The sequence below is a fragment of the Brassica oleracea genome, chromosome C7 (assembly GCF_000695525.1).
Source record: "Brassica oleracea var. oleracea cultivar TO1000 chromosome C7, BOL, whole genome shotgun sequence".
In the NCBI taxonomy this organism is placed as follows: domain Eukaryota; kingdom Viridiplantae; phylum Streptophyta; class Magnoliopsida; order Brassicales; family Brassicaceae; genus Brassica; species Brassica oleracea.
In genome coordinates this window covers 16,108,621-16,134,429 of record NC_027754.1, presented here as the reverse complement: position 1 = coordinate 16,134,429, position 25,809 = coordinate 16,108,621, and the positions used below count along the sequence as shown (strand labels likewise).

The window sequence follows — 25,809 nt, the reverse complement described above, 5'->3', positions numbered from 1 at the left end:
TTAGAGACTTTAGGCGATTTAGTAAATATTTTAACAAATTTTGTTTTTTAGAAATTTGGAAACCTATATCTATATAATTTTCTTCAAAACTTTAAAGGCCATAAGCGAATGTTTCATTCGGATTTACCAAAGATCAGCCATGTCCATGAGTCGGGAAAATAGAGCAAAATGGAGTATTCAATTGGTGTTTTGTTTCAGAGTAATTGCAGTGATGCCAATGGAACCACCGTAACCTGAATCATGCAAACACACATCATTTGAAAAGAGTGGATTAGAAACCAAACTTTATATACAATGTTTAGTTTTAAAATTAAAAAAAAATCTTTGTATACATTAATGTTTATGTTTTCAATTAACAGAAAAGTGCCAAAGCTAACTCTTTTGAGGGTATTTTCTCAATACATAAGATACCAAGAACTTACTAGATGATGGTTTAGTCATAGCCCTTCTACAAACTATTTTTTGATGTAAAGTTGTAACTGTAAGCCAACTGACCACGTAAAACACAGTACATTGTACAGTAATGTAAAGATATTGAAGAGTTCTCGCTATGTTGGCATATAAAGTATCGTTGACTGCTAAGAGAAATCACATTATGGGTTGATAAAATACTATCTAATATGACTGAATTAAAAAAAAAAAACTACTTAATAGGATTGATATTTCATTTTATTAATAATATTTTTGGTTCTTAGATCCAAGGTAGAATTATGTAGACAAGTCCTCCACTAAAAGACAAGAACAAATATCATCACTTTCATACATGGGGAGATGCCATTTGAAGAACTACAAACAAAACAACATATCACATCCCCAAAATATCTTCCAAAAAGCCTTTTCCCACAAGATTTTCTTTTTAGCATGATTGTGTATGGGATTATATGGTAACAGATAATGCAGCGTAAGAAGCGAGCTTCATAAGAGTTCTATCAGCCTTGCTTCACATGGAAAACAAACAGCAACACGGCAAATTTGGAAAAGCAGAGCAGACATGGTCTTTTGTTTGCAGAATAAAAGAATCCTAGGGCAAACTAAAAGCAGTAGCTGAGGAAGGTACCGGATAACCTCTTTACTTTTAGTATTTCTCAACAACAGTTTCCAGCTTTGGCTTACTATGCCAAGATGCAGACATGATCTTGGTCAAACCGGTCTCTACACGCCAAATTGTACAGAAACTAAAGAGACTGAACAGTTCGCACTTTGTTGGCATCGACAAGTAGCCTCTTAGCACCAGAAGCTCCAGTATTGTTTACTCCTGAGTCCAGTATCATAAATCCCAAGGTAGAAGCCAGTAGGAAAGTCTTCCACATAAAGACAACAACAGTTATAATCGCTGTCATAAACTGGGACATACCATTTAAGCATTACCAACAAAACAGCAAATCACATCACCAAAATTCATCTCTTTTTTTTTCTTCTATAAACATCATTCAAAAGCGATTCTTGAAAGTAACACTTTTCTTTTTTAGCATGGTTCTGTATAGAATGCTGTGGTAACAGAGAATGCAGAATGAGAAAACGAGTTTTGCATAAGGGGCTATTGGACAAACAGAGTAGACATGATCTTTTGTTTGCAGATTATAACAATACATACAACAAAAGCAGTAGTAATACAAGAAGAATGCCATCTTTTATTTCACTTTCCCAACAACAGTTTTATTTCTATCCTTGGCTTACTATCAGAATCAGCCAATATGCATGCATTATCACAAAAACCTTGTCTGATAAGTACTTTGAACATCACCAGCTTCAGACCATTCAAACAAGCAAGCTATCAACTTCAATACCCAAATACGAAAAATATTCAAAATAAGGAGTGATGTGTAAGAAGGACAAGCCTTACATTTCATCTACTCAAAATAATGTCTGTCCCAGCAGATTTACCTTTTTTCATAATTGATATAATAACTCTCATATACCGTCAGAGACACTCTTGGTTGCTTCAATAATCCTTACCTAACTGTACCTTTTAACCGTAATCTAATTATGAAGCAACAACCAGAAGAACCTCATAGTCTATAATGAAATCACTACTGGTAAAAGATGCATTGTATGAGCTGTGAAGTGTCAACTCATACAATGTGATTTAGTAAAATACAAATCAGAGATCAACGTGATTTATGATATAACATGGAGAAAAAAAGGCAAACGCAGAGAGACATTAATCCTGGTCTTAAATCAAAGTAAAACTTAAGGGAAAGAGTCTTCTCACTACTTGATTGTAAGGTAAATTTAGAAAGGTGTTTATGAGAGGCCATCGACTGTTTTGTCAACCAAAAGTAACATTAGCTGATCTGCCTCCTCAACATTTCCTTCTAGAACCAGTCTCTTGCTTAGCTTCTCAACATCTTAATATCAGGTATCAAATTGCGGTTAAACATCCCACAAGCCACTTCAGAGTTTAGCCTTCATAAAACACGTCATAGCCCCAGATCTCAAAGCTGCCCTCAGAACTTTACCCAAAGCCTCCTCGAGCTTTCCAAACCACAAAGCTTCTCAATTACTTGATTATAAACTGTCCTGCATTTCTTTGTGAGATCCGTTGCTTCTTCTATTCTCCTCTTTCTGCCAATGCATTAGTGTATATGTGAAGACATCTGCGTGTTTGTTGATCAGGTACATGTCATCAAGCACTGAGAGAAGAAGTTAATTTCAACTGGGTCTAGGAATAAAAACCTTTTAGTACCATCTCTATTACCACATCACAGGCCTCAGACAGTTTTCCTTTTCTGCGAAATGCCAAAACCCATGCATAAGTAACAGGTATTTGGACTCTACCATTGCTTTTCACTCATGTTCATCATCTCTCCTGCCTCTAAGGATTTCCCCGTTCAGTACATCCCATTTAACAGAGCTGTTGTGTACGACACAGTATTTGGTTTTGTATCCTTGTGTATGCATAACCTGAAGCAGCTTTTTTAGCTTTGTCCACCTCGCACAAGCCATTGACAACTGCAGTATAAGTTACTATATCACTATAACCCAATTTATCAATCTGAAAACCCTTTTTCTTCAGCATCCTTTAAAACCCAAAGAGCCTCATCCGCATATGACCATGTTTTGTGAGTATTGTAAGTGACTTGATCAGGCCCTCCCCCATTTTCTCACTTCCACAATCTGATTTTCTTTACAAAGAGAGAGAGCCCCATTATGACAATAACCTGCATACATTCAAGAAACCGCAAAGCTTTGTCGGACCTATTGGCTCTCTCACGAAAACATCAATAGCTGTATTGCCAAATCAACAAGTCAGGTTCAAATCCAGCTCTCTATGCATAAGAAGAGTCAACACCTTCAACGCGTCTCTAACCTGGACCTGCCCTACTCTACGTTTCATCAGACGGAGCACTCTTCTAGCACCCTGACACAGTTTAGTCTTACTAAGAACCTCAAGCATGGAGTTAACACACAACAGTGTCATGGCCACGTTCATCGTCTTGTAAGCCTAAAAAGGAGCAGGCTTAAGGGCTCCTTAGAAGATTCCTCATATTTTGGTGCGATGACACGTGTAGCTATTTGTTCCTTCCTCCATGGTGACGTGGTGTAAGAAGAAGGGAGAATACTTTATTTTATTGTTATAGATAGATAGATAACCTAATTATAACAGTTCAAAAGATGGTCTGAAAACCCACAAACCAAAAGAAAACATCAATAGGAATCAAAGGATATTTTTTAAAAAAAATTCTTGAACCAAGCAGAAACTCATGCACAAGAAAGCTGTGCGAAGAAAGTCAGTTTCTTCATATGCAATTCCATCTCCTCATTAAGCAATGACTTCCATTCACCAGCTAGCTCCTTCCTTCGCTGAGCTCCAAGAGTTTTCAAATTCTGAAACAACATCTTCTGTTGAGTTTTCCCTAGAATCTGAAAAGATGTCGATGCCTCAAGTGCGTCCTGAAGAGCATCAAACTCATCCATAACACCTAACTCCTCGCTTTTATCTTTATCCATTCTTGTGTCATTCACCCGCTTTTGCTTCACCAAAGGGACATCCTTGTTCAAAACAAGAACCTAAGATCAAAATCAGTAAAGCAGCTAGCATTCTCTAATTAAAAACAGACTAGGAACAACACATCACTATTTACCTTAGCTTGGTCCTGCCTATTCTCACTAAAAGTATCTTCTGTTTCATTTTTAGCCCAAATGATTGTTGACAATCTGAAGAGTTCTTTCTCATAAGAATTAGTAAAAGAAAATTGTTTCCCATCCTTCGATCTCTGCGAATAGAAATTAAATCTCATCTTCAACTTCTTGACCTCTTCCATGAGTTGCTTTTTGGAGAAGGGTATGTTTATCAAGTCCTTGGTATAGCCATAAAAGATATCCCAATCAGAATTGTATCTGAATCCCCTCTCATTTTCATATTCCACAATTCCCTTTTCCACATTAAAAGAAAAAAAAAATGTTAAGAGAACCAAAACAAAATAGACAGTAGGCAGAGAGAGAGAGAGAGAATGTACAAACCTTGAGAATGAGAAGCACGTCGTTCATATTCCAAATCAGATATTTCTTCTGTTGCTTTCTCCTCCTGACAATAGCTTCCGTATAGGAGACGTTTTCATCGTCCTCATGCTTCCTTTTGGGAGAAGAAGAAGAAGGAGGCTGAGATTTGTTCTTTTGTTGGCTTTCCAAGCAATAAGAGACTGAATCGCTGGAATTAACCATTGATCGTTGATCCTAACGAAACTGTGATGTGTCTCTCTACTATTTAAAAATTAACCAGAAAGGGGAAGTGGAAACGTTGGACTGTTGTTGGTAAAGTAAAATATTAGTAATTATTTTGGTTTGAACAAAGGAGGAGTGGAACTCAAAGGGTCGTAGAAACACACAAGTCACGAGAAGCTACGGCTTGAGAAAAAAAGACTCCTTGTATAAATCTGATTGAGGTCTCTCAAAAGAAGTAGTAGTGACTCTCTACTCTCTTCAACAATGACTGTTAGAATCTTCCTAAGATAAGCTCCATGTCTCAAAACTGCCAATGGAACAACATCCTCAACGAAGAGGCAACCTCTGTATTAGTTAATGTTATCAAATGTGTGTTGTAGGACATGACTGTTTTACAGTTTAGTTCTGCCTGGACTTGTGATTATATTTTCTTGTGATCAAGAATGCTGTTTCTTTTTCTAGGAAGAGTATAAGTTTGTAGAAACCGATATTTTATTACATTAAACCCGAGAGACTTGATACTTTAAGACACCACAGAAAACACATACTGCTTCTATTAGAGAAGCAAACTAGTCGTAGAAGACAAGTTTACCATTTAGCAGCCTCTGCAAGCATAGCAGAAAACTTAAGCCTCTTGATATTGAGTTTAACTTCCTCAGCACATAACTCGTTCCACTCATCGCTCAGCTCTTTTCTTTTACCAGATCCAAGGTTCATCAGCTTCTCAAGCTGCAACTTCTTTTGATAATCACTTAAGCCTTTGGACACCATGGTCTCGAACGCATCACGAACAGCCGATGATGACTCGTCGTTGTCAGCTTTTGTTACCTCATTATTCGAAGGTTCATGATTAGCCATTTCCTCCTATTGCATGTTGGCGAAACAGAGATTAGACAAATTTAGACATTAATTAATTAATTATAAGATAAATATAACTTACAGCACTCTTGGTGTGATTAGCAGACTGATCAGATTCATTTTGGAGGCCCCATATCCTTTTGGAAAGTAGAAAGGCTTCAGATTGGCTAGTGTTTCCTTTCTGCATGCTAGCAATGAGCTTAGCTTTCAGCTTGCGGATCTTACTCAAAACCTGTTCCTTTGAGAATTTCCCCGTGATGGAGCCTCCTCCGAGAAAACGATAAAAGTCAGCCCAGTTACTCCTGGGTTCGATTCCTTTCTGAGCTTGATAATCCACTAACCCTTTTAACACCGTCAGCTCATCTTCCTCGTTCCAGATTCTGCTGCTGCTGTTCTTCTTTGTCACGTGTTCTGGTTCTGGAGGAGAAGGCTTTGAAGCATGTTTCCCTGGGGATTTGGATTTTCTACTGCGGAGAATATGTGAAGGCGGTGAGGTACGGTCGGGCAAATCAAGATTCACCATGGTCGCAATCAGAGAAGCCCTGAACCAGGAAATCAAAATTCATCAGTACATCTTCCGAAGAAAACAAAATAGAGATACAGAGAGAGAACAGAAGAACGAAACAAACCTGGGTTTTTCTCTTCCAAATTTGAGTTCAGAGAGAGAGAGTCAAAGACTAATTTATTTAGGTTCACGAATGCCTTGACCAGAGCCTATACCCAAATAAAGTAATTAAAAATTATATGGGTTGTAAATAAGAAGAAAAAAAAAAGAATTTATGCATTTGTTTTAGAAAAATTATTTTTTTTTTAAGTTTTCGTCACAAAAATATATCTCAATGAATAAAATAACAAAAATAAATTTTATTAAAAGATAAAATGCATTTTTACCCTATGATTAACTAATCTAGACTTAAAATTTAGAGTTGAGGGGTGGAGTTTTGGGGATAATGTTTCAAATATTAAAAAATAAAAAATAAATATTAAAATTTTCAAAATAAAAAAGGCTATTTTGCTCCTTTTTTTTAGGACTATTTTTGTGACAAAAACTTAAAAATGGTTATTTGAGAAAATTGCTCATTATTTTATATATGAGTAATGACTTTTTATATAGAAACTAGTGGTATTCCGGCGCGCCGGGTTCATATGTTTACCTTCTAATGAGTTCAAAATTGTTTTATTCATTTGATAGCGAAAGTAGTATATTACTTTATTTTGAAGTTGTTAGGCCAAAGAAAAATATCATAAGTGATTTTCATAGATTAATGCAATAAAAAGCAAATAAATAGCTGATAGTTGCACCAAAATAAATATAATTGAACTCAAAACATAAAGTAAAGTCGATGTTCCAAAAAGAAACACATAAATGCATGTGTTTTTTTTGTGATTGTCTTGTTTGAATGATAATAACAAATTCGTTCATCCTCTTAAAGTAGTAACAATCTTCGTGTGCTTTATCCATCTCATGGATGTGACAATATGGTAGGAGCTTCATTATGGACGTATAAGTTAAATACTTTGTCTTCAAAATGATATTGAATCCAGTAAGTGAATTCTTAATCATGGTCTAGCATTGCTCTTAGTGTTAGTGATCTCTCCCCGGCTCCCATGCACAGATCTAACCCAGGCGTCGCGTATCAAGGCGTTCCCAAAGCTTATTCAGAGGCAGCCGCCGGTAAGGCTTACCCTGACTGTCAAGCTACCCCTTGCGATCAGTTTGAAGTTACATTTCAAGAGGTAGAGCTCTGGATCGCTGACCGTGTGGTTCTACCGGTTGAGACCTCTCTCATCGGAATGTTTATTGTATTATTTATAGTTGGGTTAAAATACTATTTTACTATATTTTGGATTAATAAAATTTAATCGTCAAATTTATTTCTCTTAAATAAATAATAGCTAAAATTTTATAAATAACGTGGGGTATATGTTAGGTGGTAAACTATATGATAATGGTTGTTTCCATATCTGAGAGTGTTAAATACATTAAAACTACAAACTAGAATATTGTACTAGTTTACAAAAACAGTTTTTTAGAATTTATAGATTTATATATTTTGAATTATATTTTTATGCAAAAGAGAAAAAGAGTTTTTAAATTATATTTATTAATTAAATTTTACAAATGCAAATTTCGTGTTATTTTATTCGACCATTTGATGTATTGAAATTATGTACCTTAAATGCAGATGCAATTTTGCATGAAAAATAATAAAATAACATCAAAATATGTTGAGGTTTTTAAAAAAAACTAAAAATGGACTACTGTGTGAAAACAAACAATCAAATATTATCTTTATATTAATGTAAATTTTGTATACACTAATTATTAAATTATGTTTATATTATGAACACATATTTATAAGAGGTTTTTCGAAAAAAATATATTCATTTTACCAAATTTATTCATATTTTACACTGATGTGATTCGAAACCAAAAAAATATTAATTTATTCATGTTAGTTAAATTTATTGAATATTAAGTCATAATTGTTTTTACAATATTGTTAGTAGTGTAATGTTGGTAGTTTTTTTTTTGAGTATGATTTCCGATGTAGAGTTCTTACCTTTGTTGAATTTATTGTTGATGTTATCATCTATCTGTTTGCATTTATGTGACTGTTGAGGCCTTGAGGGGAGTCGTTGACCATCAAGCTTTGACGCCCGGTCTTCACTCTTTGGCCATGGCAGCCGTGGGCATCACTGCTCGCAGCTGATGTTTTCTTAAACATCTCTTGGTAAAGCTTGTAAAGCAAGACATATAAATATAGTTAACATAAAAGAAGATGGGGTCGGTGACTTTGTATATTTTCGATTAAAGTGACACTTGTTGATACATAACTGTAGTGACTTTTAATGTTAGTTCTGAATGCGTTGAAATGTGTATATTATAATAAGTAATCTCTTTTTATCATCAACATCCACGCTTAGGAACGTGCGTTTGGATCAATAACATGGTCTACTGGTAAGTAGAAAGTTTTTTTGGTGTGAAGGTATGTACAGAGTTAGATCAAACGATGATGATAGCGACCAACTATAGATCAAAAGATAGCACAAAGACCCAAACTTTATGATAAAAACTAACAGAACTTGTTAATAGAACAAAGCATTAGGTGTTCGTAGACATATGACAAACTTCAAACCAAAGGGGAAAAGAAAGAATACATCTAATAGAAGACTATTCTAAACCACCAGGGAGCAAAAGTCACTCGAAGGCTCACACATTCTCCTTGCAAACCTCAGATTCTTCCTCAGGTGTGTAGTCGTTCTTGATGTTGAAGTGCGTGCACATCCCTTCTCGAGTCTTTCCTATCATCATATCCGCCACAGTCTTGCACGCCAGGTCAAGAAGTCCAGTGGTGTTTCAACATTTCATAGGCATACATGTGTAATTGTTTCGATTAGAAGTTACACATATCTCATGTTTTAGGTAGTTGTTTGAGGCTTAGCTCCTAGTGTATACCATGTCTGGCTGTCACCATATCACGGAAGCTTGAATATAGGCGTACATGTCAAATTTATCATGGCTAAAATTGGTTAAGAAGAGTAAATGAGAAGGTGGGAATTCTTGTTTGGTTAACACACGAAGGTGTCACACGGCTGACTTTGTCCCATCATCGACATCCATCTCGACCGTTACCTAGAAGACATAAACATTTTGAGTGGCGGACATATGGTTAGCCCGATGACATCACTTGATAGGAGCTTTACGGAACATGAATGCAATAATGGTAAAGTGTTACCTGACGACACCAACGGCGGTGGTGTCACAACATGTTGTGCAACTGAAGGATCATATTCGAGGCTGCAGTTTTTTGGAACATTTGGGACATGAAATGTAGCACCACCATCGATAGTTTTGATGGCCTCAACTTTACTGGTTCATAGGAAGTCAATTGTCTGTGTGGAAAAGAGTGAAAGAATTTTTATAATGTGCGAGTCAGGAAAATGAATGTTAAAGTGTTTAGATTAAGGCAAAAAAAAAAAAAAGCTGGTCGAGATTTCTCTCCCAGGCACTAGTTTCAAGGCGTTGACATGGACTTCTCAACACGTGCTCCAAGGATAGTGACAACACGTCTAGCTTCCCTCTTTTAGGAAGATTTTCAAAGTTACAGCAACACGGCATACCCTCCAACCCTAATTGTTTACTCTAAGTAGCATCCTCCAAGCAACTTCATCAAACTTGCAAAATCTCAGATCGGAGTCTCAAACTAACAACTTCATCGATTCCAAGATTTTAGAGATCAAATTCTTACTCGAAGGCAACGTGGAACTCCTGCAGTTGAAATCTGGTAGTTGCGAACACTCTGGTGCTGTGTCTCTTGGATTATTTTCACGCTACTGTCATGGCTAGGCGTCTTACAGCTGAAGAAAAAGGAAAAGGCTTGGTGTCTGAGGCCAAAGAACCCCATATCAAGAGGATAAGAGCTCCACCGATGGATACCTCAGCACTTGTTGAAGAAAACTCTCTAACTCTGATTGGTAGACTAACAAACCCCAGAGAGCAGCGGATGTGGGCTCTCATTCCATCTCTGCCTAGGAAATGGAACACACAAGGACGAGTGGTGGGATCAGATCTAGGTAACAACTGTTTCCAGTTTAGATTTGAAAAAGAAGAGGATCTACAGAGAGTCCTAGATAACCGACCCTATCATTTTGGATACTGGATGGTCATCCTTCAGAGGTGGAAACCCGTTATCTCAGAGTCATTTCCCTCTCTCATACCTTTCTGGATCCGTATCAAGGGCTTGCCCCTCCACTTCTGGCAAGACGCAATGATCTGCAACATAGGGAAGGAACTGGGAACCTTAGATAAACATGAACTGACGAAAACATCAGCGCGAGTACGTGTCTATGTGAATGGCCTTAAACCACTCATTAAAGAGAGTATCGTAGAGTACGAGTCTGGAGAAGAGAGCAAGATTACCTTTGAGTACAAGCGGCTGGAAAACCACTGCTCCAAATGCTTATTACTCTCCCACAAGAGCGAACACTGCCCATCAGTCGAAGCTGTAGAGAGCCTGAAGGAGGGTCCACCTCCTGAGAACGACCTGAAGATGGGTGAACAATTAATAGAAGCCCACAGCGACTATCAAGCACGAAATTACTCCCCACGACGAGGACCTGAACGCAAGGAAACAAGAAGAGGTCAAAACGACTTCCACCAATGGGTCGATAGACATGGTAGAAGCTTTGGGGAGAGAATCAGTACCAGACATACACGGAACCCTCCACCAGTGAAGTTAATTCCAGGAGAACAACTCCCCCCACTGAGAAGAGGAAGAGAAAGTTCCGAGAGACAAACAGGCTACTCTTCTCCACCGTATACTAAAAGTAGACGCTACCACCCGTATGAATCATCCCACAGGAGGCCTCTTTTCCCTCAGAAAGAGATGCATAAATGGAGACCCAAGAAACCCACATTAGAAGATCAAGAGGTTGATTCTCCAAACCCTGCACCACAACAACTAGCTGTAGGGACTGTCATGGATCAAGAACATAATGATCAGACGCCGCTGAGCAAACAACAACAGTCTAGAGAGCAAATCTTGGAGGACATTAATAAGGCTACACAACTATATCTCAGCTGTCCCGACCCAACAGAGGCAGCCGCCCTACGTCTCAGAGTACTAGCAGGAGATGCAAGAGGACAAGTAGAAGAAACCGTAGCAACAATGCTAACAACAAACGACTCCATCCCTCCTGGCTTGAACCAAACACAACAGATGAGGGTCGGATCTCAAGAAAAGACACGAGTTCATATTATGGAAGAACTCCAGCAAGTGACCCTCCAATACCTTAGTTGTGCCGACCCTACGGAAGCAGCAGCAAGACGCCTCAGTCATAGGGGGCGAGAATCAAGGGCATCTGGAGGAGACAGCTACAGGAATATTGGCAGCAAATGTATCTTCTACTCTGAACCAGAATACGACTTCTCATCATGGAATAGAAACTCAAAGGGAACAGACCCTTCCTCCTCCTTCTGAGTCTAACTTGCCGGTGGCCAGCCAGAATGATCAGATTCATCAACTATCAGATCAGGGAGAGGAGTCTGAAGCGGAGCTCCCACCAAGAAGGAGAAGGGTAGTACCAGCAAGATATAGGAAAACAGCTAGCCCCAACCCCCTTCAGGGAGCAAGCTCCAGGAAAAGGAACATTTCAGGAATGCGACCATCACCTGCAAGAAAAAACAAGGATAAGCAGTCAAATGGGAGTAATCGAAGGGTGAATGATGGAACTTCCCAGAGTAGACAAAACCCACTGATCCAACTGATTCCGGATTCTACCAACAATAAGAAGGATTTTCGGGATGCTCCACACCGGGCTCCTTAGTCATAGCTAGCTGGAACTGCTGTGGGTTAGGGAATCCTGCAACAGTCCAGCGGTAAAAGGAGATAAATAGAAGGAACAAACCGGACATTATCTTCCTAATGGAAACTAAGAATCCTGATGAGAAAACCCTAAAGGATCTACAATGGCTGCACCTAGAGAACTACCATACGGTACCACCGGAATCACCAGGAAGAGGTGGCCTATTCATTTTCTGGAAAAAGGAAATTAATCTCAACGTGTTATCATCTACAAAAAGATATATTGATACAGTCATTTCAAACAAAGGGGTTAATTTCCATACCACCTTTGTTTATGGAGAACCTGACCAGACTAGAAGACAAGAGGTGTGGGACAACCTATCTACGCTCCATTACGACAACTATACCCCCTGGTTCCTTACAGGCGATTTTAATGAGATCATTGATAATTCAGAGAAGTGTGGAGGACCTGAGCGAGCAGAAGGTTCTTTTTGTGCATTCAGGACGTTCCTATCAAAGCATGACCTATTTGACCTAAAGCACTGTGGGAGTTTCCTCTCGTGGAGGGGAACAAGACACACGCACCTGGTACAATGTAGATTGGACAGAGCTGTTTGCAACACTGAATGGTCAGACCTGTTTCCCTCCTGTCGTAGCCAGTACCTCCGCTATGAGGGCTCCGATCATCGCCCTCTGATATCGTTCCTGGACACACGAAAAAAGAAAGGAAATGGCATATTCAGGTTTGATAGACGGCTAAAAGATAACCAAGAAATTAAGGAGATCATAAAGGAGTTGTGGGAAAGCAACGCTCACCTTCAGGTTGAAGAAAAGCTGTCTATGTGCCGAAGAGCAATTTGTAGGTGGAGTAAAGCCTTCCAAGAAAACAGCAGAATTGCCTTGGAACAGTTAAAAGAAGAGTTAGACGCAGCGATGTCCAATCCGATTCCTAATGACTCCCTCATTAGAGAGATAAACTCTAAACTCCTAAAGACTTACAAGGATGAAGAGAACTTCTGGAGACAAAGAAGTAGGCAATTATGGCTATCTCTAGGAGATGCAAATACTGGTTATTTTCATGCATCTACCAAAGGAAGAAAAGCAAAGAATAGACTGACGGTGCTGGAAGATGAGGATGGACTACCTTGTTATGAAGAGGAACACATATCAGAGGTATTATGCAAGTACTACTCCCAGCTCTTCACTTCGATACCCGCAGAAGGAAATAACACAGTCCAGGAAGCCCTCGCCCCCTGCATTACTGATAAGCAGAATGAGACTCTAATCCAACTACCATCTAGTAAGGAGATTAAAGTAGCGACCTTTGCGATCCATCCGGACAAAGCACCTGGCCCGGATGGTTTCTCTGCTGCTTTCTTCCAGTCTAACTGGGAGGTAACAGGACCAGCCATAACCCAAGAAATCCAGCAGTTCTTCTCCACGGGAATCCTGGCAAAGTCAATAAACCACACTTACGTCAGACTAATCCCCAAGAACTTGGATGCAAAAAGAGCAGAATACTTTCGACCTATTGCCTTATGTAACATCTATTATAAGATCATCTCCAAACTTCTTTCTCTACGGCTGAAAAAGGTGCTAAGTCCTATTATCTCCGAAAACCAGTCTGCATTCATTCCGGGAAGATCAATTACAGATGATGTTCTGATTACTCATGAAGTTCTGCAGTATCTAAAAACTTCCACAGCAACTCAACAATGTTCTATGGCAGTCAAGACTGATATGTCTAAAGCCTATGATAAGATTGAATGGAACTTTGTTGAGCAACTGTTGACAAGGCTAGGCTTTCACAGCAAATGGGTTGGGTGGATAATGGAATGCATTTCGACTGTATCCTATTCCTACCTCATCAATGATAATGTCTATGGTCTAGTTAAACCTAGTAGAGGAATCAGACAGGGAGACCCTTTATCCCCTTATATTTTCATCCTATGTGGGGAAGTTCTATCCGGTTTATGCAAGAAGGCAGCGAGAGAAGGCTCTCTAGAGGGGATTAGAGTAGCAAGAGGATGTCCAAGAATTAATCACCTATTATTTGCAGACGACACTATGTTCTTCTGCTCTGCTTCAGCGAACTCTTGTAAGGCCCTTCAGAGAATTCTCACACTGTATGAAGAAGCATCAGGCCAACAAATAAACAAGAGTAAATCAGCGGTTACATTCTCAAAGAAAACTCCTGTGGAGATGAAGGAAGAAGCCAAAGCAATTCTTGGAATTCATAAAGAGGGAGGAGAAGGAAAGTATCTTGGAGTACCAGAACACTTTGGACGGAAGAAGCGAGACCTGTTTACATCCATTGTAGATAGGATCCGTCAAAGAGCGGTAAGCTGGTCTTCCCGCTGTCTCTCGAGAGCTGGAAAGCTGACAATGCTGAATTCGGTTCTCACTGCAATCCCGACCTACACAATGTCATGTTTTGAACTGCCAGTTAGCTTGTGTAAGAGAATTCAATCGGCATTAACTCGTTTCTGGTGGGATGGACCAGACAACAAGAGAAAAATGAGTTGGGTAGCATGGAGCAGATTAACGAAATCAAAAGCGGAGGGAGGCCTAGGTCTCAGAGATATTCAGCTATTTAATCAAGCCCTTCTAGCTAAGATTGCATGGAGAATCATCACAGTGCCAGACTGTCTACTTGCAAGAGTCCTCAAGGGGAAGTATTGTCACAAACAAAGCTTTCTAGAGGTGGAGCTACCCTCAGTAAGTTCTCATGGCTGGAGGGGAATCCTACATGGCAGGAACCTACTACGCGAACATCTAGGCAGGGCTATAGGAAATGGCTTATCTACAAAGGTTTGGAAAGACTCATGGATTTCACTAGATGAAAACATTAAATCTTTTGGACCTATTCAGGAAGAAGCTCTAGATCTTCGTGTATCTGATTTACTTACTGATGATCTCAAGTGGAACAAGCAGAGAATTGAAAGATTCTTACCTGGATTCGCTGATCAGATTCAATGCCTAAAACCCAGCCAGAGAGGAGTAGAGGACAGCTACGTTTGGCAACCGCTTCCTTCAGGAGTATATTCTACACGATCAGGGTACAATGCTATGATTATTCCACTACAAAACCGTCACACCAACAGACTAGAGAATGAATTTGATTGGATAAAAGATGTTTGGTCTACCTGCTGTTCACCCAAGATGAAAGCTTTCCTTTGGTCGATTCTCCAAGATGCCCTGCCACTGGGAGAAAATCTCCAAAGAAGAGGAGTCACCATAGAAGTCAAATGCCCTCGGTGCAAGAGTATTGAATCTCCTATCCATATCTTTTTCCTGTGTCCGTTTGCACAAAAGATCTGGAGCAGAATCCCGCTAAAAGAAACAGTGCACATAGCTGTCACATACACTTTCAAAACTGCAGTGGTCCGGTTCCGATCAGCCATATGCCTACCGCCAAGTGGAATCTCCGACAATATCATCTCGTGGGTGTGTTAGACTATCTGGAAGGACCGCAATTCGCTCATCTTCGAAGGCAAGGGCGATCTCCCTGAAAATTTAGCAACAAAGAGTATAGCTTTAGCACGAGAGTGGAGCGAAGCACAAGTATCGACAGCTAAAAGTCAAAAGACTTACTCTCCACCACTGAACGATATACTCAACGAATTACCACATCCCAATATCGCGGTTTGTATGTCGGACGCAGCGTGGGAAGCTACCCGATTCAGAGCCGGACTTGCATGGGTAATCAAGGGAGAGTTGACATCGGAGGTTAGGAGAGGATCATCGGTACATGACTTTGTCAATTCACCTCTAGTCGGGGAGGCGCTGGCGATCAGAGAAGGTCTATTCATGGCGGCGAATCAAGGGATCTCGAATCTCTGGTGCTGCTCAGACAACTTAACGCTCATTAGAGCAATTACTCACAAAATACAGAGGAAGGAGCTACAAGGAATCATCAAAGACATTCACAATCTTTCCTCTGCTTTTGTTTCTTTAGATTTTTTTCATGTCTCGAGAGAGAACAATGAGGAGGCAGATGCATTAGCAAATGTCGTACTCAGAAACTCTCATATGTAATTGGACCCCTCTTGGGCTTGTGCTGTCTTTTTGGCTCTTTTAATTAAGTATTTCTGTGACAAAAAAAAAGTGTTTAGATTTGCTGTGTACCAATATCTGCAAGGATTGTCTTCTCATAAAAACTCCCGGCTTACATCCTTTGAACCTCTTTTCAAAGAGAGGTGCAGTGGATATAATCTTAGGCTTTATTTGACTAACGCTTGCAAGGAAGGTCTGATAGGTCAGTTTCTTAAATAAAAAAAAACACTATGAACCTTATATATACCAAACCAATTTCTGCAATTTCTTTTCTAAGAGACTAAAAAATATTCCTTGTTTCTTCTCGCTATGCTTACACAATAATAAGCTTACAAACATATACCTAGCGTCCAAGGCTGGGAACGTTTTGCGGATGTCAAGCTCCTCAGAATAAGCCAGCTTCCAAGTAAACATTCACCTGCAAAACAAAAGACAATACGTAAGGAAATTTCGGCCAGAAGAATATGGCATATATAGGAGATAAAATCAGAGAGGTGATGTCTCAGTAATCATTAACAACCACAACCAGTGAAGATTCTGTAAATTCACTATCTTTCTTGAAATTAAAATCAAGAAAGACATGAATAATCTTAATATTAGAGATTTTCCTGGCTATTTGGATAGCCTTATCATCTTCAACACACCACATGCATAGAAAAAAGAAGAGTCAGCGGTTTTGATATCGAAGTTGCAATACGTTCATCTAAAAACAGAATATATGATAAATCACAGTGAAATCGAAGATCTGCAAGCAATTCACCTTTCCAGTAAGTGTAAAGAACAGTGAGATAGGACTGCTTACACTTGAAGTGAAGGCTTTAGAACTGAGACAGAGTGAAGAGAGTTGGAGAAAAAGCTTCAAGGCTTTAGAATTGAGAGCCTTTCCTTGGGATTGATTTTTCTAAATCCTCTCCTCGAGACGATGAGGGATTTAGAAGACCGATGAAATCAATTATTATTTATATGCCCAAGCATAACCTGGAAAGTCGATGTTTGTGTTTTCCAACAGCATGAGTTGGTCGTGGCTGCAGAACCTGAACATATGTGTGGGTATTGGATGAACATTGGCGGTCATTTCAACAAACTCGGTGCAGAGGATGGCGACGGTGGAGCTTGAAGTGGTGGTTTGAACCCGCTTAACTCGTACAATTATCTCTCCTTACGGAGGTGCTTGAAGGTGTAAGCGATGAAAATAAGTGAGTTTTTCATGTCTATTTATAGGAGATTAATATCAGGCAAGCTACAAGAAGAAGGTTAGTTACATACATGTTATTTAATGAGACTTAGTGGGAGGAGTGGCAATGAAACCATAATTCTGGGACTTAATTAGATAGCATCAATGCATACAAATGCGTTAGTATAAGCTTCTTGGTGTAGAGGAAAGGAAGACAAGAAGACGGTGGCCGGTGAGAATATGGTAATCTTCAATCTGGGCTTTTGTAAAGTCTATATCAGCCCAAATCCATAAGCAAATATTTCTAAACTCAATTGAAAACAGAAGTTATCAGGTGTCACAAATTGCCCATTCAACATGAAGAGAGAGAAATCTCATTTATTATTGTAGATAAATAGATAATTCGTAGTTATATCGAATTAAAAATAGTACTACTATAATGTTTAGGTCTTCAATACAAAGTTAAAATGAAACTTATGCATTCCGTTAACAAACGAAGTTTGTTTTGGAAGTTGAAATTCTGTCTTAAGTTTTCTTCCAAATTTTTGTTGATTGATTAAAAAAATAGTTATAAATTGATGCATATTCTAAAAAAAATCTAAAGAATTTTTCATGTTTACATTCTGCTTCTAAAACTCTAATAAACAAACAATTTTTTAATGATACCCATCCTGATACTAATGTCATGAAAAGTCCAATAAGAATGAAAATATGGTTATCTAGAAAAGACATTTCCAAATTCACAACAATTTCTATTGATTATCAAAACGGCTTCCGATTGATATTTTAGATTTCAAGTTTACGTTTTCATGTTATAATATAAAATAATACCAAAAAAAACTTATTCTATAAACTAGGTTCTTAAGGCTACCAACCAAAGTTTCGTTTTTAGAAAAGATAATCGATCGCAAGATGTACATCCCCTCTATATTAATCTTGGAACATTAACATATTTTCGTAGCCACGTGTTATCACGAGAATGATTCTTGGAATTGTTAAAATAATAAGTTGATCCATATAAACATATAATATAATTTTTATTAAACTAACTATCAAATTAATTAGTAGTGTACAAAATAATATTTTTTCTTTCCTTAAATAAAAGCTACGGAATTACCTAATATGATTAACATATACTCCCTCTGTTTTTAAAAGATGCATATTCTAGACTTTTCATATATATTAAGAAAACTCATTAAATATGCATTGTTTTTTGTGAATAACAATTTTTCATAATTTTTAGCCAATAGAAATTCAATAAACACCATTAATTTTTTTGAAACTTACAATATTTCATAAAATCATACATTGAAAAAGTAAAAAATGTATCTTTTTGAAACAATTTTTTTTTCAGAACATACATCTTTTAGGAACAGAGGGAGTATATGACAATTAATGATTACGAATAATACATATTTGATAACAATATTTCTAACATTTTCTCCTCTTTGTTTAATTTTATACTATTAAAAAAATTAAACAATCACATTAAGCATATAATAAAAAATTTAAATTTTTTTATATGTTATATTTTGAATTTTTAAAAACGACTATAAATTACTAAAAATGGTAAAAGTCCTACATTAAAAAATTTGCGATCAATTGTTTAACTTTTTTTTGTTCAAACAAGATACAAATGATCATATATCGTAAGGGTGGGCGTTCGGATACACGTTCGGGTTCGTATCGGGTATTTCTGTGACAACCCATCCCGCTCACTCGGAATCCGGCTCACAGCCCTGCAGGGCACCGACCCCAACCCCTCCATTATGAGTTCTCTCTGACTCCATAATTAGGTTGTTGGTGAGTCTCGAACCCATGACCTCACCCTTTAACAACACTCCTCCAGGATGAGTTGTCACCAATTGATCCCCCATGATCTCGTATCGGTTATTTTTGGTTGGCGGTGGGTTCGAGCCTCACCAACAACCTAATTATGGAGTCAGAGAGAATTCATAATGGAGGAGTTGGAGTCAGTGCTCTGCAGGGCTGTGAGTCATTCCGAGTGAGCGGGATAGGTTGTCACAATTTCAGTATAAAGTTATAGAACCATTCGGGTATTTCTACATTTTGAGTCGGATTCGGGTATTTTATGTTCGGGTTCGGATATTTTGGGCTGGGTTCGGATATCTAATTTTGAAGAAAAATAAATAAATTATTCATTGTTTAAGTTTTTTGTATTTAAAATATATTTTAATTTAACTGATTTTCTAATTTTTAAAAGACTAAACTATTAATAGATTAGAAACACACTAATTTAGTTGTTGTTTTGAAATTTTAGATGAAACTTTTGTTAATGGAAGAAACAAGAGCTTGATATGTATTTTAAGCAAGTAGCAAATGATTTTGTCCATAATTATATGTATATTATCTAATTTTGAGCAATAAGCATCATTATTATTATTATTTTTTTGTCAACAAACAGACTCATATAGATTCTGTAAACCAAACTGGTAGCTCCGCATCCATATGGACAACAAAAGAGGGTTGCTTTCTTGCACTGCGTGCTAGACTGTCCGCCCTTGAATTATGCGTCCTTGGTATATGGATGAGCTCTGAGCTATGGAAACTGCTTTGTAGGACCTTGATGTCTTCCAGATAACTTGCAAATGCAGGCCGTTCTTCAGGTTCAGAAACCATCTTCACCAATTGAGAACAATCTGTCGCAAAAGTAACTGTAAGCTGTCTTAAATTCCTCATACATTTCATCCCCCAAATAAGTGCCTCTATTTCCGAATGAAGGGGTGATTGACTCACTCTAGTGTTCCTCGCTCCCATCAAACCAGCAAAACCTTCCAAAGTACTGTACCACCCTTGTTCCGAGTATCTATCATTTTCTTTCCATGATCCATCTGTATAACACCATCTACCAGGAATAGTTGGTACTGTCGCATTCACTACCGATCTTGCCTGAGCAGCTCGCTGTGTATAAATATTAATTCGAGTGAAACTAAACATCATTAATACAAATATTTTAAATAAAATGAGAAAAGTAAATTAGAAATATAAGTATAAGTATACTTATGTTTGGTTATCTTTGGATATCCATTCGGGTTCAGATATTATCCGTTTGGATTCAGATATTACCCAAACTGGTGAAATAAGTAATTTGTTTTGTTGTTCTTGAATTAGATGATTTTTAAACCGAACTGGTGAATATATACTTGACAAACATTTATATTTCGAGTCTGCACTTATATTCTATATCAACTTGATATATTAGATTTGAACATTAATTTGTTAATATAGTTTTCCGGTGATTTTTTTTCAAAATTTTGATTCTTAGATATATATCTCGAGTGAAACTAATTTTTACAGATGTCTATTTTTTTTAAATTGACACTTATGTAATTCACCGAATTCATAGAAGAAGTTAAAAAAAGAAACTTAACTCATATCATTGAAACAAAGACGAGAACGAAAGTACAATTTTATTGAGGTAGAAAATGAAATCACTTATGGAGAGTCAATAGTATACAAATCGAGAGCAAAAAACCTAATCCCCTTTCGTCATTATATAATCGATGTTGCCTATTTGGTTTTGGTGATTTGTGTCAGCCGCAAAACTTAATTTTTTTTGTGCATATGAAGTTTTAAAAATAATTAAAATAAGATGTAATATTTTAGCTATTCAACAACGATGATATATTTAAGAAACCAACATTTGTATTCGTCATTATATAGTCGATAAAAATTGTATTGTTGCAAAATGTTAAAACCATTTAATAAATAAACATTATTATAAAAACTCACGCGTGGGTTATCACCTAGTTTTTATTAGAAGATAGTCGGTAAATATTGAATGAATACTGTGTTGATTTAGTTGTTACCTTGAGATATTGAATAAGAGAAACAACATTTAATATGGTTCAAAACAAAAATGTTCTGATTACCAAAAACATGTTCTTTTTTTTTTTGGTACATTATATGTTGTATGCACAATTAGTAACAAGTTACATGTGGGAGATTCTGGATATGTTTTGATTTCTCTATTAGTGTGTTAGAGGATTATTGGTGTTGTTCAGAAATTTCAACTGCGTAATCGATAATGGAGATCATTTACTGAAAGTTTCTGGGAAGAAGAATTGAGAACTATAGGTAGATCATCTACAAGATTTTTTGTACTTCTATTGTATGGATTTGCAACACCGATCAACAAATTTTGTGATCAATAACTGGCTCTAGGATGTGGGGGTGAAGTTCGCATTCCAAGAATAGAACTCACAAACTACTGAAATGGGATTAAAACCAGCGAGAAAGTGGCGTAACGGTTAAAACCCTTGGATTTTTTTGTTGAGATCGGGTTATGGGTTATTCAATTTTTTTGAGAAGGGTGTATAGATAATATAAGTATAGGGACTACTTTGTAAATAGAATACTCTAGTCTACGTCTCTTGTTCATGTATATATACTCTAGTACATGTCAATAATGAATAACACTTTCCATAATCCTATATGGTATCAGAGCTTTACTCCTAGACCTAATGAAGTGATCTCCATCACCAACAACGCAAACTCTCTCCTGCACATCAACATGTCCAACGTCTCTAAACTCACAAGCACAAACTATCTCATGTGGAGTTTACAAGTTCATGCCTTGTTGGATGGCTCCGCTCTCGCCAAACATCTTGATGCCAATGCTGTGATCCCTGCCCAGAACATCACAATTGATGATGTCCTAGTCCCCAGCCCTGAGTTTGTCCATTGAACAAGACAAGACAAGCTTATCTACAATCCTCTTCTTGGAGCTATTTCGACGTCTATCCAGCCAACTGTGTCTCGCACCACCACTGTCTCTCAGATCTGGGAGAAGCTGGCGGCTACATATGCCAAACCGATTCGTAGTCACATCAAGCATCTCCGAGATCAACTGAAGATCTACACCAAGGGAACGAAAACAATTGATGAATACCTCCAAGGCGCTATGTCCAAGCTTGATCAACTAGCGATACTTGGAAAACCCTATGATCATGAGGATCGAGTGGAAATCATTCTGGCTGGACTCCCTGATGACTACAAAATGGTGGTTGATCAGATTGAAGGATACTGCTCCAAGTATCACGGAAGTACATGAGCGCTTGTTGAATCATGAGGCAAAGATTCTCTCCAGCAGCTCGACTCCATCCAGTGTCATCCCCACCTCAGCTAATGCGGCACAACATCGTCCGCAACAAACCTACAACAATCATCGCAACAACTACAACAACACGAAGAACCCTCATTCCTTCTACTCTGGTGATAACGTGCAGTACACACAATCGCAGAGTCGACCGGAACAGAGGCCCTTCAAACCGTACTTGGGCAGTGTCAGCTGTGCAATACTCGGGGACATAGTGCAAGAAGATGTCCACAACTTCAAGGGCTTCAACAACAAGGGAACTCATCAAACGCAAATCCGTTCAAGCAATGGCAACCGAGAGCAAATGTTGCAGTCAACTCACCATACACTGCAGCGAATTGGCTCCTGGACTCTGGAGCAACACATCACATAACTTCAGACCTTAACAATCTTGCCTTACACCAGCCGTATAATGGAGGAGATGATGTGCTCATTGCAGATGGTTTGTCTTAACGGATCTCACACACCGGTTCCTCTATTCTCTCAACTCCTACTCGTCAATTAGTATTGAATAAAATCTTATGTGTTTCTGATGTTGATAAGAATCTTATATCGGTGTATTGGCTCTGCAATACTAATGGAGTTTCTGTTGAATTTTTCCCTGCCTCCTTTCAGGTGAAGGATCTCAGTACGGGGGTCCCATTGCTCCAAGGCAAGACTAAGAATGAACTCTATGAATGGTCCGTATCTCATGCTCAAGAAAAGGCCATGGTCACTTCTTCAAACCCCAAAACCTCTATGTTTTCGTGGCATTCCCGGCTCGGCCACCCATCTTCTTCTATTTTAAACACTATTGTTTCTCAGTTTTCACTTCCTATTTGTTCAAGTTCTCAAAAACAGATTTCTTGTTCTCAATGTTTGATTAATAAGAGCCACAAATTACCTTTTACAAACTCATCTATATCTTCTTTCACTGATGTTTGGTCATCTCCCATAACCTCCATTGACAACTACCGCTACTATCTTGTTCTCATCAATCATTTTTCTCGCTATACATTGCTATATCCATTGAAAAAGTAATCAGAAGTCAAGGAGGTGTTTATTGCATACAAAGCTCTTGTGGAGAACAAATTTCAGGCAAAAATAGGGACTCTCTTTTCAGACAACGGTGGCGAATATATAGCTCTACGGTCGTTTCTTGCAGAGCATGTAATCAGTCATCTAACCTTGGCACCGCATACACCTCAACACAGTGGTGTATCGGAACGAAAACATAGGCACATTGTTGAGACAGGCCTCACCCTCCTATCAACTTCATCTATGCCAAAAGAGTACTGGACATACGCTTTCACTGCTGCTGTCTACCTCATTAATCGCCTCCTCTCACCAACAATTTCAATGCAGTCACCATATCAGAAGTTGTTTGGTGAACCACCCAACTATGAGAAGCTTAGAGTGTTTGGATGCAAGTGTTTCCCTTGGCTACGTCCATACACCAAACATAAGCTGCAGCCTCGCTCTACTGAGTGTGTTTTTCTTGGGTACTCTCCCACACAAAGCGCATACTACTGTCTTGACACCACAACAGGCCGTGTCTACACTTCCAGACATGTGCAATTTGTGGAAACAAAGTTTCCTTTCAACAAAGAAACAAAGGTTCCAGATGACAAGTCCTCACCTTCTTCATCATATACTCCACCGGCAACAACTATACCGACGGAAAGAATGGGACCCTCGAGCACAGACCTTCACCCGCAACCTCCGACTACTCAGGTATTACCTTCTACTCCTCAATCTCTCTCTTCTTCAACCTCTGAGCCCACTGCTCATTCTCAAAATGAGTCACAACCCATGACTCAGCAATCACCCACACTTCCTGAGCCTACTGCTCCTACTCAAAATGAGACAACACCCACGTCTCAGTCAGTACCCACGACAAATCATCTTCCTCCCTCACCAGCCATGCCTGTTCAACCCACTGAACCAGAAATACCAGTACAAGAACAGCCACAAAATATCCACAAAATGCAAATTCGAGCCAAAAACAAAATTACCAAACCAATCCAAAAACTAACTCTTACTGTTGCAGGAAAGAAACATAGAGCCGCAGAACCAACAACGATTAATCAAGCCATGAAAGAAGATAAATGGCGAAAGGCTGCAATCTACGAGTTCGATGCCCATATTGCCAATCACACGTGGGATCTTGAACCACCAAATGCAGCACATAATGTTATTGGATGTTGATGGTTGTTTACCACAAAGTATCTTGCAAATGGTGAAGAGAAACGTCCCAAAGGTCGCCTTGTTGCTAAAGGATACACACAAAGATATGGGGTTGATTATTCTGAAACTTTCAGTCCAGTTATTAAATCAACTACCATTCGCTTGGTTATTGATATTGCAGTAACAAAGTCGTGGCCTCTGAAGCAACTGGATATCAACAACGCTTTTCTGCAAAGGTGACTTAACTGAAGAAGTCTATATGATGCAACCTCCTGGCTTTGTTGACAGAGACCGTCCTCATCATGTTTGTCGCCTGCGCAAGCCAATCTATGGTCTTAAACAGGCTCCCCGCTCCTGGTTTATGTCTCTTAAACGACATCTTCTTACTGCTGGCTTTGTTAACTCTTCCGTAGACACATCACTCTTTGTCCATACCACTGGAAACACACTCACATATGTCTTGGTTTACGTTGATGACATCATTGTCACCGGGAATGATGATCGTTATGTTCAAACTGTTCTTCAAGCTTTTGCGTCTCGGTTCTCCATCAAAGATCCTGTTGATCTCCACTACTTCTTAGGTATTGAAGTGAAGCGCACAAAGGCTGGCATTCATCTGTCTCAGAAGAAATATATCACTGATCTTCTACACAAGGCAAACATGACAGACGCGAAACCGGTCGCTACACCACTTCCGACAACACCCAAGCTCACGCTCAACAGTGGCGTCCTGCTCAAAGATGCATCACTATACCGTTCAGTGGTGGGAAGCTTACAATACTTAGCCTTCACTCGCCCTGATATCTCCTACTCCGTTGCGCGTCTCTCACAGTTTATGCACCAACCCACGGAAGATCATTGACTCGCCACCAAACGGGTTCTCCGGTATCTGGCAGGTACGAGCTCTCATGGTATCTTACTACACAAGCACACGCCACTGACATTACATGCATTTTCTGATGTTGATTGGGCCGGCGATACAGACGACTACACATCAACAAATGGATACATCATCTACTTGGGACAGAACCCAATCTCATGGTCATCAAAGAAACAGAAAGGAGTCGTGCGTTCATCTACGGAAGCTGAATATAGAGCAGTTGCGAATACAACGTCTGAAGTTACATGGCTTTGCTCTCTTCTTTCAGAGTTACAGTTTCAGCTCCTTTCTCCTCCGGCAATATATTGTGATAATGTTGGATCTACGTATCTGTGTGCTAACCTGGTTTTTCATTCTAAAATGAAGCACATCGCCTTGGACTATCACTTCACAAGAAACATGATTCAAGCATGCAGGCTCCGGGTCACACATGTCTCTTCTCGAGATCAGTTAGCAGACACAATGACAAAACCACTACCGAGAAGCCAGTTCCAGCAAGCATGTTCCAAGATTGGAGTGTCCTCAGACCCTCCATCTTGAGGGGGCATATAGATAATATAAGTATAGTGACTACTTTGTAAAT

At 38.7% G+C, this 25,809-nt stretch overlaps 2 protein-coding genes and 1 long non-coding RNA gene across 5 annotated transcripts; all 3 read right to left on the bottom strand.

The window, feature by feature from the left end:
- Positions 1 to 3,687: 3,687 nt before the first annotated feature.
- Positions 3,688 to 6,236, bottom strand: LOC106302008. Of its 2 annotated transcripts, none has more exons than XM_013738510.1 (6): positions 6,153 to 6,236; positions 5,606 to 6,065; positions 5,258 to 5,529; positions 4,465 to 4,576; positions 4,086 to 4,376; positions 3,688 to 4,011 (listed from the first exon to the last, which is right to left on the bottom strand). In XM_013738510.1, the coding sequence occupies exons 2-6, from the start codon at positions 6,044 to 6,046 to the stop codon at positions 3,703 to 3,705; spliced, it is 1,425 nt and encodes a 474-aa protein (XP_013593964.1). In that variant the 5' UTR covers positions 6,047 to 6,065; positions 6,153 to 6,236; the 3' UTR covers positions 3,688 to 3,702. The 2 variants fall into 2 exon arrangements, with proteins under 2 accessions (XP_013593964.1, XP_013593965.1); XM_013738511.1 differs by having other exon boundaries at positions 3,688 to 3,993.
- A 6,739-nt stretch (positions 6,237 to 12,975) lies between these two features.
- On the bottom strand, positions 12,976 to 15,333 carry LOC106305559. 2 transcript variants are annotated; one of them, XM_013741925.1, is made up of 4 exons: positions 14,978 to 15,333; positions 14,785 to 14,877; positions 13,154 to 13,280; positions 12,976 to 13,084 (listed from the first exon to the last, which is right to left on the bottom strand). In XM_013741925.1, the coding sequence occupies exons 1-4, from the start codon at positions 15,269 to 15,271 to the stop codon at positions 13,008 to 13,010; spliced, it is 591 nt and encodes a 196-aa protein (XP_013597379.1). In that variant the 5' UTR covers positions 15,272 to 15,333; the 3' UTR covers positions 12,976 to 13,007. The 2 variants fall into 2 exon arrangements, with proteins under 2 accessions (XP_013597379.1, XP_013597380.1); XM_013741926.1 differs by lacking the exons at positions 12,976 to 13,084; positions 13,154 to 13,280 and adding an exon at positions 13,945 to 14,248.
- Positions 15,334 to 15,471: 138 nt separating this feature from the next.
- On the bottom strand, positions 15,472 to 17,051 carry LOC106305540. The gene is made up of 3 exons (XR_001263002.1): positions 16,690 to 17,051; positions 16,231 to 16,305; positions 15,472 to 15,922 (listed from the first exon to the last, which is right to left on the bottom strand). It is a non-coding gene; the product is annotated as an uncharacterized LOC106305540 (long non-coding RNA).
- Between the last annotated feature and the right edge of the window lie 8,758 nt (positions 17,052 to 25,809).